Here is a 12,537-nt window from a genome sequence, read left to right on the forward strand (position 1 = left end):
TTCCTCATTTTTGTAATTTAAAGTCATTTTAAAAAATTCAAAATATAACATATAAGAAAAAATCTAATTTTTTTATTATATGGTTAATGTGATTGTTTAAGTTTTTTTAATAATATAAATTTAAACAAAAATGAAGAAGGATGCAAAAATTGTTATCAAATCTTTATTATTCATAATCATTAATTTCCGTATATATGTAAATCATATTAGGTAATTCCGTAGCTTTTATTTAAGAAAATAATACACACTTCATATATTTTAGGTTAATATAATGTTCTTTAGTGTTATATAATTATTGAATAATGTGACACCATTAGATTAAACTATACTTTATATTAGATGCTCTAGAATTCTTTGAAATGAAATTTAGAAGGCATTTAGAGTGTACCTAGGATTTGAGATTTTTTTTAATTAATACAAAATTAAGGTTCTAATTTTTCAAATGCTTCTCAATTAATATATAGGGGATATATATAACAGAATATATTAAAAATATTTTTTTTCAAATATTTTTCAAAAAGTTTCTTCGGTTTACGGTGCTGGTTGGATTTGATATTTGTTATGGGATATAAACTTTAAGAACCCTTCGAGTATATACACCAGGTCTAATAGAGTATGAGACTTTTATTTTCGAGTCGATTCTGACTCTGGTTTTTTTGGATATAAAATATTCTTGATTAGTTATGTTAGGTAACTAATAAGAAAATATAATATGTTACAAACTTTAGGAATAAAGTGAAAATAATTTATGATAGAAGTGTATTTATGCAACTTGACATATTTAATATAGTTACCAAAATGATATTAAATTAATATTAAACACAAATATGATTACAAAAAATAATAGAAATATTAAACTTTTCAAAAAAACGTAAACAAAAAATATATAGTTCGAGCTTAAATGGTCCTCCTTCTCATAGATATTTGAATTAAATGACTCGAAAATATATGCTTTGATTTAACTAGTGTTAATATGGTTGTTAATGGGCGATTAACTAGACTGATAAGTTAGCGGATTTTGCACCAAAAAATAAAAGAGTTAGCGGATATATCTCGGAATCCATTTAGCAATTAGAATTAGGTTTGATTTACCATATTGAACAAACAATAATTTTTTTATACGATTTGGAAACAAAAATATGTTTTTATTGAGTATAAACGATGCTAATCTATCAATGTGTAGATACTGAGTTTGACATACCGAGTTTGAGAAGTTTAAAATTTACTTACTTATAATTAAATGGGTTTTTAACATAAAAGACCCTTAAATATGTTTCATTAGGATATAAACCCCTCAATTAAGGATTTAATGTATAAACCCCTCAAGTCTGTATTTTTAACAAATCGACCCCTCCGTCTACGGTACGCTAAATACTGTGATTTGTCGTTAATTATAAAATGCAGCGTTTCACTAAATGACCGAAAAACGTCACGGTTTCTGTATATCCTTTTTTTTTTCTTTTTTCTTTTTGCTACAAATTCATGGTTCTGTTTATGTATGTAGTGACAAAAGAAAGTTTATAAAACCAGGCAAATATGAAACAAACTAAGATACAACATTCCGTACAGATTGTAGAGGCAAAATCTGAATTCTCAACACCTCAATGACCATACGAGTTGACAAAAATAACAATGACCAATAAGAACAAAAAGCTGAAAGGAAGAAATGATCAAATTAACTTGTGAACCAAGAAGCTGCGAAGAAGACGGTGGTGTTCCAACAGATGAAGCAGATGATCTAAAGGGTCTGAGGAAATCAGAGTTTGAAGGCACAGAAATCGACGATTGAGTTATGTCCACCGAACCCAAACGAGTTTGAAATGACAACATTCAACTGGTTTGTGTGTTTCATGTCGATTGTTTTTGGTTTTTTTTTTCTGAACATTTGCTTATGTCGATTGTTAGCTACTAAGACTTATATATGTTAGAAAAGAATTTATTGCTATTCAGTACTCTGAAGAGAACACTAGCTTGATACCTTGTATGTATGCGAACGAATCATCTTTCACTGCAGCTTATATGTTGTCGTGTACGTATTAACAAGATCACAAGAACTGTAAAAGAGACCAAACCTGTCCAAAGCTTTCAATTGCAGGAGAGAAGCGAAGACACAGTTCATACATACATAAGTCCTAATAACAAAATGAAACACCTAAAGAAGGCTCTAATGACTTTTAGCCGAGACAAAATGACACACCAAAATAAGGTTCTAATGACCTTAAGCTGAGATAATCCTAAATAACAACATCAAAATAGGCTAATCCTCCAATTGCAGACAACTCTTTCACCCTCTTCTTTCTGTTTGCCTCATGATTCTTTGACTTTTCGTTTTGCAATTTTGACATAGGATACACGAAACACTAAAGGACTCTCTAAGCCTCTGTCGAATTCCCTCTCTCTCGAATCTCACAAATGAAACTTGATAATCCCTCAATCTGAGAAACTAGGGTTCGTCATCTATGTTTTGATAATTGGGGGCTTTTTAGAACATTTAGGGATTTAGAGATGTTATAACTCATGAGTTTAAACTACTTGCTGTTTTCAGTTAATGTTGTGTTGTTTTATTAAGATGTCATATAGTTTACAAAATAATCAAAACACATCGTATTGTTAAACAGTACAATTAACGGGAGGGGTCAATTCGTTAAACAAACTGAATTGAGGGATTTATACATTGAATCATTAATTGAGGGGTTTATACCCGAATGAAACATACTTGAGGAGTTTTTATGTTAAAAAAATCCTAATTAAATCACTTTAAGATATTAATATATTAATGTGTCGATACTGAGTTTGAGAAACTTAGGGGGGCTTATTGAATTAAGGGTTTGAGAAGGTTTTGAAAATTTTAAGATTTGGTGGAATTCCGAGGGTTTTGTTGGATTCAAGGATTTTGATGGAGATTTAGAATGGGAATTTGATAGGATTCGGTAAAACCTCTCTTTTAATATTTTTATAATAATATTACCATTTAACTATAAAATCGTACTCTATCATTCTCAGAATCTCAACACATTTCACTTACATAGACTCGGTCAGTGGATTCAATAGTTTGCTTGATGAAAAATACAAGAACTGACCTGAAGTCATTTTACATTTTTTGCCGATCTGATGAAAGTATCCACAAGTATATTCTCTACTTTTACGAACTCATAGTAGTTGCCTTGAGATTTACACTTGAGAACCTGGATTTCATCTTATCACTCATTTCGATTTCCAGACTTGATAATCACAATTGTGTGCAGCTCAAACCATTGATAGTCTTATACTTTTCATTAGCATTCTTTTTCTGGTCAACCCACATTTTATAGATTCATTACTAGATCTCCAATAAAGGAGAAAGTGTTCAAGCAAAGATACAACAAAGCCAAACGGCTAAAAACACCATAGCAACATGGAAAACATAGATAGTAAAGATAGAGAGATAAACACAAAACTTAGAACACTAAAAATGAGGAGTGGTCCTCTACACTCAACCCCGTTAGTGCTAAGAAGAGGAAATTCTATTTGGGGATTATAGGATACATTCATATTCCTACTCCCGAGATTGGAACCGCACCTTGTGCTGGTATAACAATCATGATATCAGCTGTAAACTCAGAGGTGATAACAGACTGGATTTTGTGAATAACACAACCTCCATGAAGGAGGAATCAACCATAATCACTGGAAAACATATCAATGCCAATCCAATCTGCCAGAAGAGAATTAAAACAATTTTCATATTACCAATATCCATAGTGAAAATGGGAAAGAACCTGCATACTGCAGGGCACAAAGGCGACAGACTTGCAGCCAGGGATCTTGTTAAAACAACACCATAATGGGATGGAAGAAGCACAATACAGATGCATAACCTGCAAAGTACACGGCTGGGAGGTTAGTAGAAGAGTGGGATGTGAAAGATCTGGTGACAGAGTAGAGATCCATCGTTGGGAGCAGCCCCACTTCAGTTTCTTTTGAACAAATGGGAGACAACGAGAGATGGGGAATGGCGACGAAGGATGGTGATGCAACAATGAACGACAGCGAGAAAGCGGCGAGAAAGCAGTGAGAGATGGCGAGTAAGCGGTGATATATGAGAAATTGCGAGGCGAGAACAATAGAGAGCAAGGCGAGACGACGAAACAAGCGGCATCACGAAACAAAAGACGACATGAAACAAGTAGGAAGACGGCTTTGCCGAAGCTTTTCTCACGGCCTGTGGCCGGAGAAAAATCCGACCTAACACCAACCGAAAGATAGTAATGGAGGACGAGGTGAGAGGAGGTTGTGATCGGAAGTCGGTAGATCTGAAGAAGAACTTTGAAAAACGGCTCGTTGAAACCTCCTCATCAAAGGAACCATCACTCAGTTCGAAGATGATGAGAAAAGTTTGAATTGATTATCTTCCAATCTCAGCTAAGCTCTTGTCGTAAAATATGAAATAGTTGTTATTTTAAAATTCCATCTAAAGAGATGGTATTCTTTTCTATTGAATTTGAAGGGTAAACTATAGCTTTTAATGATCTAAAATAACTTTTGATGAATCTCATTGGTGAAATCCATATTTTTCAATAAGGGGTGATTTGATAGGATATTTATAAATGATATATCCAATAAGAGAGGTTTTGTAAAGTTTTTTATAAATACCTTATTCAATAAGGGAGAATTTGACAAAAACCTAAAATTGTATGAAATTCCTAATTCAATAAGCCCCACTTATTGTTAATGATGCTCTTATAATTGAGCTTGTTTCATCTAAAAGTCTTAAGCTTTTATTGTGACTAGGGGGTTTTCCGGGCTACGCCCGGATTTTTTCCTATAATATTAGTTTAATTTTTATATTTATATTTTAAAATCGAACAAATATGATATACATTGAAACTTGTTATAGAATTATAAACATAAATGCAAATTTAAAAATATTTGAAATATTTTGTTGTGTTTTGTTGGAGTTTTATGTAGGATATTAGTAAGATTAATAAAAAATTAACTAAATTATAAGTTAAGATCTATATATATTCTTTATCTTGGTTATTTATTTTTATGTAAAACAATTGTAAAGCTTATAATTAGTACTGTATAAATTTTGATTGGTTTTAAAATTATTAAGTTTCATTTTTGTACTTGTCTTTAAAAGAAAGTACCACCGACTTGTATACCGGTTTTTTATTTGTTGTCTTCAATTTATCGTCTTAACCAAAATAATTTTGTCAACCTTTTTAACCAAAATTTAAATTTAACATTTATTGTTGCTATTTAATTTATGTTTTTTTTTAAGTTTGTTTGTGATAGAAAGAAAATTTTGCTTCATGATTTGAAATATTTTTAGTTGTAAATTTATAGAAGGTTTACTTTCTTACCGTTGTTGATGTAATATTAATTTTACAGTTTTTATTTTAATTATTCAATTAATCAGATTTTTTGGAAATAATTTTGAATATTAATATTATTATTTGATGTTCTAGCTTTTTTTTAATGTTTGTTGGGTAGTGTTTGTGTGCTCGGTCATCCCTTTATGCAAGGCTGAGATACTTGCTCAAACATGGTCTTGAATGACCTATCGAAAACAGGTATGAGTGAGGACTTCAATCCCAACTTAAAAGCTTTCTGAAATTTATAAATGGTAGATACATACAAAAATTATCACTGTCTGAGATCTTGAATTAGGGGTTTAATCAAAAATTCTGAAGAACTCTTAACTTAAATCTGATTAAACACATTGCATAAGTTTCTGAAAATAATTTATATACAAAAACGGTTTAAGTATTCTAACTCCTACGGTTTGATCATGCCCTACAATCTGAGTTGCAAACCTACGAACTGCATTATTATTATTCTCACATTTGCCTCATTTCTTCTTTTGTGTTTCATGACCTTTTTTTTAGGTTCCATGACCTTTGTCTATAATGCTTTGATAGTATTGTGTACAAACTCAATATACTTTAGTTATACACATTCTAAGTTATTATCCAGGCTACACATGTTTATATTAATAATTTGTTTTATATTTATAGTAATTTTAAAATTATCAAAATAGAAGATCGTTTTTAAAATTGTAACCTTTTAATTAACTACCATTTTCTATTTTTGGATTTATATATACATAAGTGAAATGTAAAAAAGTATTTAAAAAGGGAAGAGTCTCTACTCAGTATGTAAATGAGACATAAATTTTAAAGAGTCTCATCCTCAAAAGAAAGCTTTAAAAAGACTCAAACTACAGCAAACACAGCTTCCCTTGATCTAGAAAACGTAGTAGTAACCCAAGTCAAGAAGCATTAGTACCACAACAGCAGCTGGAGCAGCCCAAACCATGTAGTTAGTCTGCTTCTTACGCTTGAGCATTGGTCTCGGGAGTGTTTCCGGTCCTCCTCTATTGCAGATCCTGTTCCTTATTGGTTTCTCCTTCAAGACTTTCTTTTCCTTCTTTGGTTTCTCCTCCACTGGAGCTTCAATCTCCTCCTTCTCAGCCTCAGAAGCTTCAGGAACTTCCTCAGAGATGGCCTCGTATGCGTTGCTGCCTCCTGTCTTCCTCTTGGCCGCCTTCTCTCGCTCCTGCAACACACAAAAAAAAGAAGATTATTAGAATGGAAAAGAGAGAAGGCAAAGAGCATTGATATTGATACCTTTTGTTCTTTCTTCTCAGCTTTCTTTTGAGCTCTTATGGCAGCTTTAGCAGCGGCTTTCTCTGCCAGCTTCTTTTTCCTTTCCATGGCTAGCTTGGCTTTAGCAATCTCCTCTTGCTTTCTCATCTCTTTCACCGTAGCTTCATCTAGATCTAGAATTACTTCCACATCTTGAGGTAACTTTCACCGTAGCTTTATCTAGATCTAGATTAACTATTTACTAAAATTTTCTGGAAGTCTCCTTGAGGCTGTATCTTTGGCTCCAATATTTTGCCCTAGAGTCCTGACTGAGGCTCCCCTACACAAAAAAAAAAAAAAAAAAAAAAACTTGAAACTGTAAGATCAAGCCAGATTTTAAGAGTAATATTAACATTGTACAACTGAGGCTCCCCTGCACAACCTCTTTGGCATCCGGTCTAACATGTAGCAATCTGTGATGTCTAAGTAGGTCAGTGACATTCTCGACAATTCATCAAAGGAACGATGTTTAGCTCCAAAGAACGATTGCATACTATTCTTTCACTGGTTCATTTTTTCAAAAAGATGTAATTTTAAATAACATTCATTGTTATAACATTCATTAACGAACCGGCAGAGAAAAGCCAAACATAAACTACTCATGAACAACTGTTTTCTATCCTGACGAACTGTATACTCTTCTGCAATCTCACCGGCCAAATTCCTGACATACTCGTGACCCCAAGATCCGATGTCACCCTTTGATCCAGTCAACCTGTATCCTAAGCTTTCCTGAAAAAGAGTATTGCATAACAAAGTCAAGCACCAAAAACTACCTCAAATTCTAGCAAAGAACCACAAAACACAACACTGTTTTAAGGTATATCATAAGATGAAACACACAGAAAGTTAAGTTTTTATCAATTCCTACTATAATAGCACGAAAGCACATACCCTTTGACCCTCAGCAGACATGGTCAGTGCCAAGACAGACATAGTATATCAGCCAGCAATTTCTGCAGATACATAAAAAGCGATCTTTAATCCATACACAGTAGAATGAGCAAGAAGATGGTAATAATTTCTTGAAATTGTACCTTGAGATCGAACTCCACCATATTTTTATGAAACTCCTTAAGAGTTCCATAGTGAGGACGGAGAAACTTGAGGGGTTTTGGAACCGACGTCATGAAGCTTGTTGAGGCACGGATCTCCTGCCTACAGATTAAAAAAAAACATAGACTAAATTAAAATTATACTATGAAATCCAAAAAAAAAAGATTATATGAGTATTATCAGCTAATTAAATCGACAATAGGTTAAGAGAAACACACGAATTACCTCATGCTTTCGAGAGCAGCCTTCTGCAGTTCAGGATTAGGGTCTTGAACCCTCTCAACATAGAGCTCCAGGTTCTGCTTCAGTTGCAAGTCCTCTTCAGACTACAAATCACATCAGATTCCAAACATATCATATAGCAATCACTTTAACAAGGCTTTCAAAACCAACAAACAGCTTTTCAGTTAAACCCTAAATCTCTACATTAGTGCAATATCTACAGCTTAATCGTAAATCTCCACTAACTCTGATTATGAACTAACTCTTGCAGCCAAGCAAAGATTCAAATAGAATGAGAAATCGTGCTTACCAGATCTTCCTCTTTCTTATCATCCTTCTTTTTGGGATCCTTAGAAGGAACCTTGGTCGTAGCTTCATCCCGCTTCGCACCATCACCAACGCTGTTCGGATCTGGACCTGGAGCCATCTCAATCAATTGTGGAGGATGTATTGATTGATCCTGGATCAGATCGTAAAACGGAAACGAAGAGAGAAAGAGCAAAGGGTTTCACGAATGGATCTAGCAAATTGGGGTTTGGAGAAATAAGAAAGAGAAACGTGAATCTCTCCACTTTCAGCAGATCGAAAGGTGAAACCAAGAAGACCAAGAGCAAACGCATGGGCTTCCTGGGCCAACATCATTAACATTCTATCTTTAAAAAAAATCAAAGCCTAACAAACCACAGCCGAGATGACGTGTCAAAAAAGATCTCCTGATTGGTCGATTTTATTGTCCGACATGGACATCCTCTCTGATCAGTATATTGCCCTTTTATTACTTGTGTGAATAATTTGTCTTCATTTCTGGTCCCAATCCTCCATTTACTAGAACAATATCAAAAATGTCTTGAACCCCATTACAATCACTATATACTTATTCTTGAATCACAAATTACTACTTCCAGAGAATAGAAAACTGTTACCAAACCGCTCATACATATATATATACATACACAAAAATCATATTCTGCTTGCTTACGCGCAATGAAAAATCCCTTACTTCCCTTGCTCAACAAGTCTTTACAGTTCAGGCACCGCGTTGATGCAAACAAGCTGGAGGCAGACGGTCAGAAGTACCCGGAGTCACCGGAGGGAAACTTTTAATATTAATGCCTTGAGGATATAAACGATACTCAATATCAAGCTCTCTACAAGCTTTCCCAACTTCCTCTAGTAATTGACTTCTCCTTATAAATCTCTCTCCCATGTCTTGAAAATTCATTCTGTGTGTCAACCACACCGCAATCTTCACGCTTTTCAAGTCATCCATGTTTAGGAACACAATCATAGGTGCCGGATACCAATGATCCTTCTTGAAGTCTATATAACTGCATGAAGAAACCAAATGAAAGATTGGCCTTGAGACTTTAACGTTTTACCAATTAGTATATAGACATAGCCTCCTAAATTGTAAAGAAAATATTATTTTTTTTTACTAAAATGTCTATAGCCTCAAGATCTTAGCGTCTGAATTTAACTAACCTGATTATTCTCTGTTTAATAGCAGCTATCTTTTCTGGAGGAGTTGCTATGTGAACAGAGAATTCAACCGCATCTCCCATATCAGGACTTCGGAAGTAGTTAGCTATAGGTTTTGTCCCAAGAACACTATTCGGGTATATGATCTTTTGATTATCGTACCGCAAGAAAACAGTCGTCAATATGTTCATTTCTTCCACAACCAACTGGTAAAAGAAACAACAAGATTAGAACCATGTCACAATATTTTAATAAGTCCAGCAGATTATTGTATTAGGAGGGAACAAACCTGAACACCGTCAATTTCGCAGCGGTCACCAACATCAAATGGGTGCATAACGAAAAGGAAAATGATGGCTTCAAAGATGGTTTTGCATGAGTTTCCGAATATAAAGGCTACTAGAAGTAGCTGAGAGCTTAAGACTAGCAAGAACTTGGTTGTGGCGATTCCTAGTATAAGAAGCCAAATGATAATGATTATAATGCTAATCAACACATTGATTATGCGGTGAAGCCTGCTCACTGCTGTCTTTGTGTCGCTTAAGGTCAATGCCAGAGCCCTCCGTTCTCTAAATGCCTTAACCTGTGAAAAAAAAAACGTCAAGATAAACTCTGTTTTGCATATGAAAAGAATCTTGACATATATCTAGTATAGAACTTACCACCCAATTCTTGAGGCAAGACTTGCTGATCCTAAGGCTCTCTGAAGCTCCTTCAAAGAGAGCCATGGCTCTTTCAGACTCCTCTTCAGACAGAAACCGCAAGAAGTCTTCCATATGTATGTACCTAAAACCCGATAAAAAGAATTTCAAGATTTGAGCAAACCATACTAAAATTTTATAATTTAGTAAGAATTTTAATAAATTTTGTTTTAAACATTTTGAAAAATGTTTATGGATATTAATTTTAAAAACTTTGAAGTGATACGCCAGTGTTTCCCTTGTCTATGCACTTATGATCAACTTCAAGATATATACCTGGAACCAGGCTCAGTGACATTGTGAAAAATCTTCTTAGCAGCAATCTTTGCTTCGCACTCGCTTCTTATCTGCGTAGCATGCTCACTCTCCTCAACTGTGTCCTGTATATGTTCATCCAAAGTAGAAAGAGCGCCTTTCCGTATTATATTCATCAACTTGGTCATGTTCCAAGCAGATACATTGTCTGTATTCATCCTCTGCAATTGATCAATCCTTATCCCTTCACTATCTCCTTCTTTGACAGAACCAACCCGAGACAGTCTCGCACCTTTCCCGGCTTTCATAAAACTCTTAACCGTCGCTTTTAGAGCTGGAGGCAACTTAGCTCCAGCCAGTTTCTCTAAACTCTTAACATCGTCTGTCACTTTCTGCTCTTCTTCCTCCATTCTCTGAATCTCCATCAAAGGAGGACCGGAGAGAGTTTCAATCACGTACTGAGTGAACAACGATTCTTGAATCCTATCAAAGTAAGTGCTCATGTGGAAAGATGAAGCAAGAACCTTGACCAGAAGTGTCTTAATCAACCAAATGATGACAGCAACAAGGAGACAGACCAACACTCTCGTCACGTACCTAATGGCAGTGGTCCGAGTCTCTCTTTCCACTTTCTTATCGAACAAGAAGTGCCACGCAAGCAACACGAGCCCTAACCACAAGGTGTTTTGAACAGACTTTCTAACTCCGTAGACGAAATACAAAACCCTCTTTCTCAAAACGAAGTTCTTCTCGGCCGAGAACACGAGGATCCTCACTATCCAACTCGAGACTAGTCTCCCGCAAATCAACACCAAAACCGTCACTTCCCATTTCCATAGATCTAGCTTCCACCATGTCTTGCGCCGCAAGCTATGTACCGTTAAGCTACAGACCAAACTGGTAACTATCAGAACCAAACTTATCCATTCGAGCAAAACCCAAATGCTGAGTTTGTCTCTTTTGAACACGTCCGGTAAGTCCTCGTCGAGAAACGGGTCTTCCTCCTCGTCTTCCTCCAGCGTCCCGGTTCGAGATGGAGTCCCCGGTTTAGGGCTTTTTCCGAGAAACCCGGTTTTCCGACCGGATCTCATCTCTGTTTTGTCGATAGCTGGATGCGTCGGTGTTGGAGGATCCATAAGTCTTGACTTCGTCTGGTTCCTCCTCAGTAACGGTTTCTTCACGACCTCTGCTTGGTCTCTGTTGGCCTTGTAGTGACGGCTCTCCTCGTCGCTGCTCCCACCGAGTGAGATTCTGTTCTGTCTCCTTCTAACCGCGTCGGCTTTTCCTTTCGCCGTGAACGGAGAAGACGACTCTGAGATCGCCGGTAAGCCACGTGGCGGTTCGATATCGAGGGAGATCTCTCCGCCGGAAGCTGTCTGTTTCGCCGGAGGATCAGACAAAGCATCTGAATGTTCTCTCTGCTGTCTGAAATGGAAACTCTCGCCGCCGACGTCGAGTTCTTGATCATCGTTCTTACCTTTTTCACCATCCCAAAAGTCGTAGCTCGACTCTCTCCAGAAGTTGCCTCCGTCAGCATTGCTGCTTGACCCTGTAGCACCGACGGCTCCGCTCTCTTCGCCGTTAATCTTAACGACGAAGTCGCGCCGGTCAGTGGAATCAAGGGCCATGATTGGAGAGAGTTTTTTTTATTTGGAGTAGAGACGAGTGACAAGTACGAGCATAGATGAAGAAGATGAGAGGTGAGAGTTAAGTAAACGACTTGAGCAAATAAATAATAAAATGTTAATGAAACAAAAATAATAATATCAGCCTATCAGGTGTGTATTTTCGAGTGTATGAGAAAGCGGAAGAAGAAAGTCGCAACGTGTAAATTTCATTTTATTTCATGCAAAGATTTTGAGATTTTATAGAGCATGATTATTGGGGTCTTTTAGAGTGGAGTTCTTACCGTATCATATCATGCTCTAAGTATTTGTGACCCGTGTGATAAGAATCTATGTGTGTTGGTGAGATAAGATTTGTGCTAATTGCTAAAAGCAACAAAATCAATAATGTGATAGAAAGCTTCTTTTCCTTTTACTGTCCCCTGAAAAATTAGAAATAAAAGAGTTACTGTACGGAATGAAAAGGAAAGGGTAGTGGGATTTCAGAAATTGATAACAAAAGTTTTTCGACTTTGGAGTTTTAGATAGATTTTTTTTTTTTATCTTTTTGCATTTTCTTTTGATCTTTTT

At 35.7% G+C, this 12,537-nt stretch overlaps 2 protein-coding genes across 6 annotated transcripts; both read right to left on the reverse strand.

The window, feature by feature from the left end:
* Positions 1-6,093: 6,093 nt before the first annotated feature.
* LOC106329052 (26S proteasome non-ATPase regulatory subunit 2 homolog B-like) lies at positions 6,094-8,531 on the reverse strand. Of its 5 annotated transcripts, none has more exons than XM_013767626.1 (7): positions 8,218-8,531; positions 7,911-8,011; positions 7,667-7,787; positions 7,524-7,585; positions 7,012-7,361; positions 6,612-6,909; positions 6,094-6,540 (listed from the first exon to the last, which is right to left on the reverse strand). In XM_013767626.1, the coding sequence occupies exons 6-7, from the start codon at positions 6,735-6,737 to the stop codon at positions 6,229-6,231; spliced, it is 438 nt and encodes a 145-aa protein (XP_013623080.1). In that variant the 5' UTR covers positions 6,738-6,909; positions 7,012-7,361; positions 7,524-7,585; positions 7,667-7,787; positions 7,911-8,011; positions 8,218-8,531; the 3' UTR covers positions 6,094-6,228. The 5 variants fall into 4 exon arrangements, 2 of the variants coding, with proteins under 2 accessions (XP_013623080.1, XP_013623081.1); XR_001267719.1 differs by having other exon boundaries at positions 7,251-7,361; XR_001267720.1 differs by lacking the exons at positions 6,094-6,540; positions 6,612-6,909 and having other exon boundaries at positions 6,921-7,042; positions 7,251-7,361.
* Positions 8,532-8,687: 156 nt separating this feature from the next.
* On the reverse strand, positions 8,688-12,264 carry LOC106335476 (mechanosensitive ion channel protein 5). The gene is made up of 5 exons (XM_013774007.1): positions 10,364-12,264; positions 10,049-10,172; positions 9,676-9,969; positions 9,390-9,592; positions 8,688-9,235 (listed from the first exon to the last, which is right to left on the reverse strand). The coding sequence occupies exons 1-5, from the start codon at positions 11,968-11,970 to the stop codon at positions 8,935-8,937; spliced, it is 2,529 nt and encodes an 842-aa protein (XP_013629461.1). The 5' UTR covers positions 11,971-12,264; the 3' UTR covers positions 8,688-8,934.
* Between the last annotated feature and the right edge of the window lie 273 nt (positions 12,265-12,537).

The sequence above is a fragment of the Brassica oleracea genome, chromosome C3 (genome assembly GCF_000695525.1).
Source record: "Brassica oleracea var. oleracea cultivar TO1000 chromosome C3, BOL, whole genome shotgun sequence".
Classification (NCBI taxonomy): Eukaryota; Viridiplantae; Streptophyta; class Magnoliopsida; order Brassicales; family Brassicaceae; genus Brassica; species Brassica oleracea.

Coding starts and splice junctions, on each gene's coding strand:
- LOC106335476 (XM_013774007.1), bottom strand. CDS start 11,970: ATGGCCCTTGATTCCACTGACCGGCGCGACTTCGTCGTTAAGATTAAC. Junction 9,593..9,675: donor GCGAAATTGACGGTGTTCAG/GTTTGTTCCCTC, acceptor TTCTTTTACCAG/TTGGTTGTGGAAGAAATGAA. Junction 9,236..9,389: donor ATTAAACAGAGAATAATCAG/GTTAGTTAAATT, acceptor TTCTTCATGCAG/TTATATAGACTTCAAGAAGG.
- LOC106329052 (XM_013767626.1), bottom strand. CDS start 6,737: ATGAGAAAGCAAGAGGAGATTGCTAAAGCCAAGCTAGCCATGGAAAGG. Junction 6,541..6,611: donor CTGAGAAGAAAGAACAAAAG/GTATCAATATCA, acceptor TGTGTGTTGCAG/GAGCGAGAGAAGGCGGCCAA.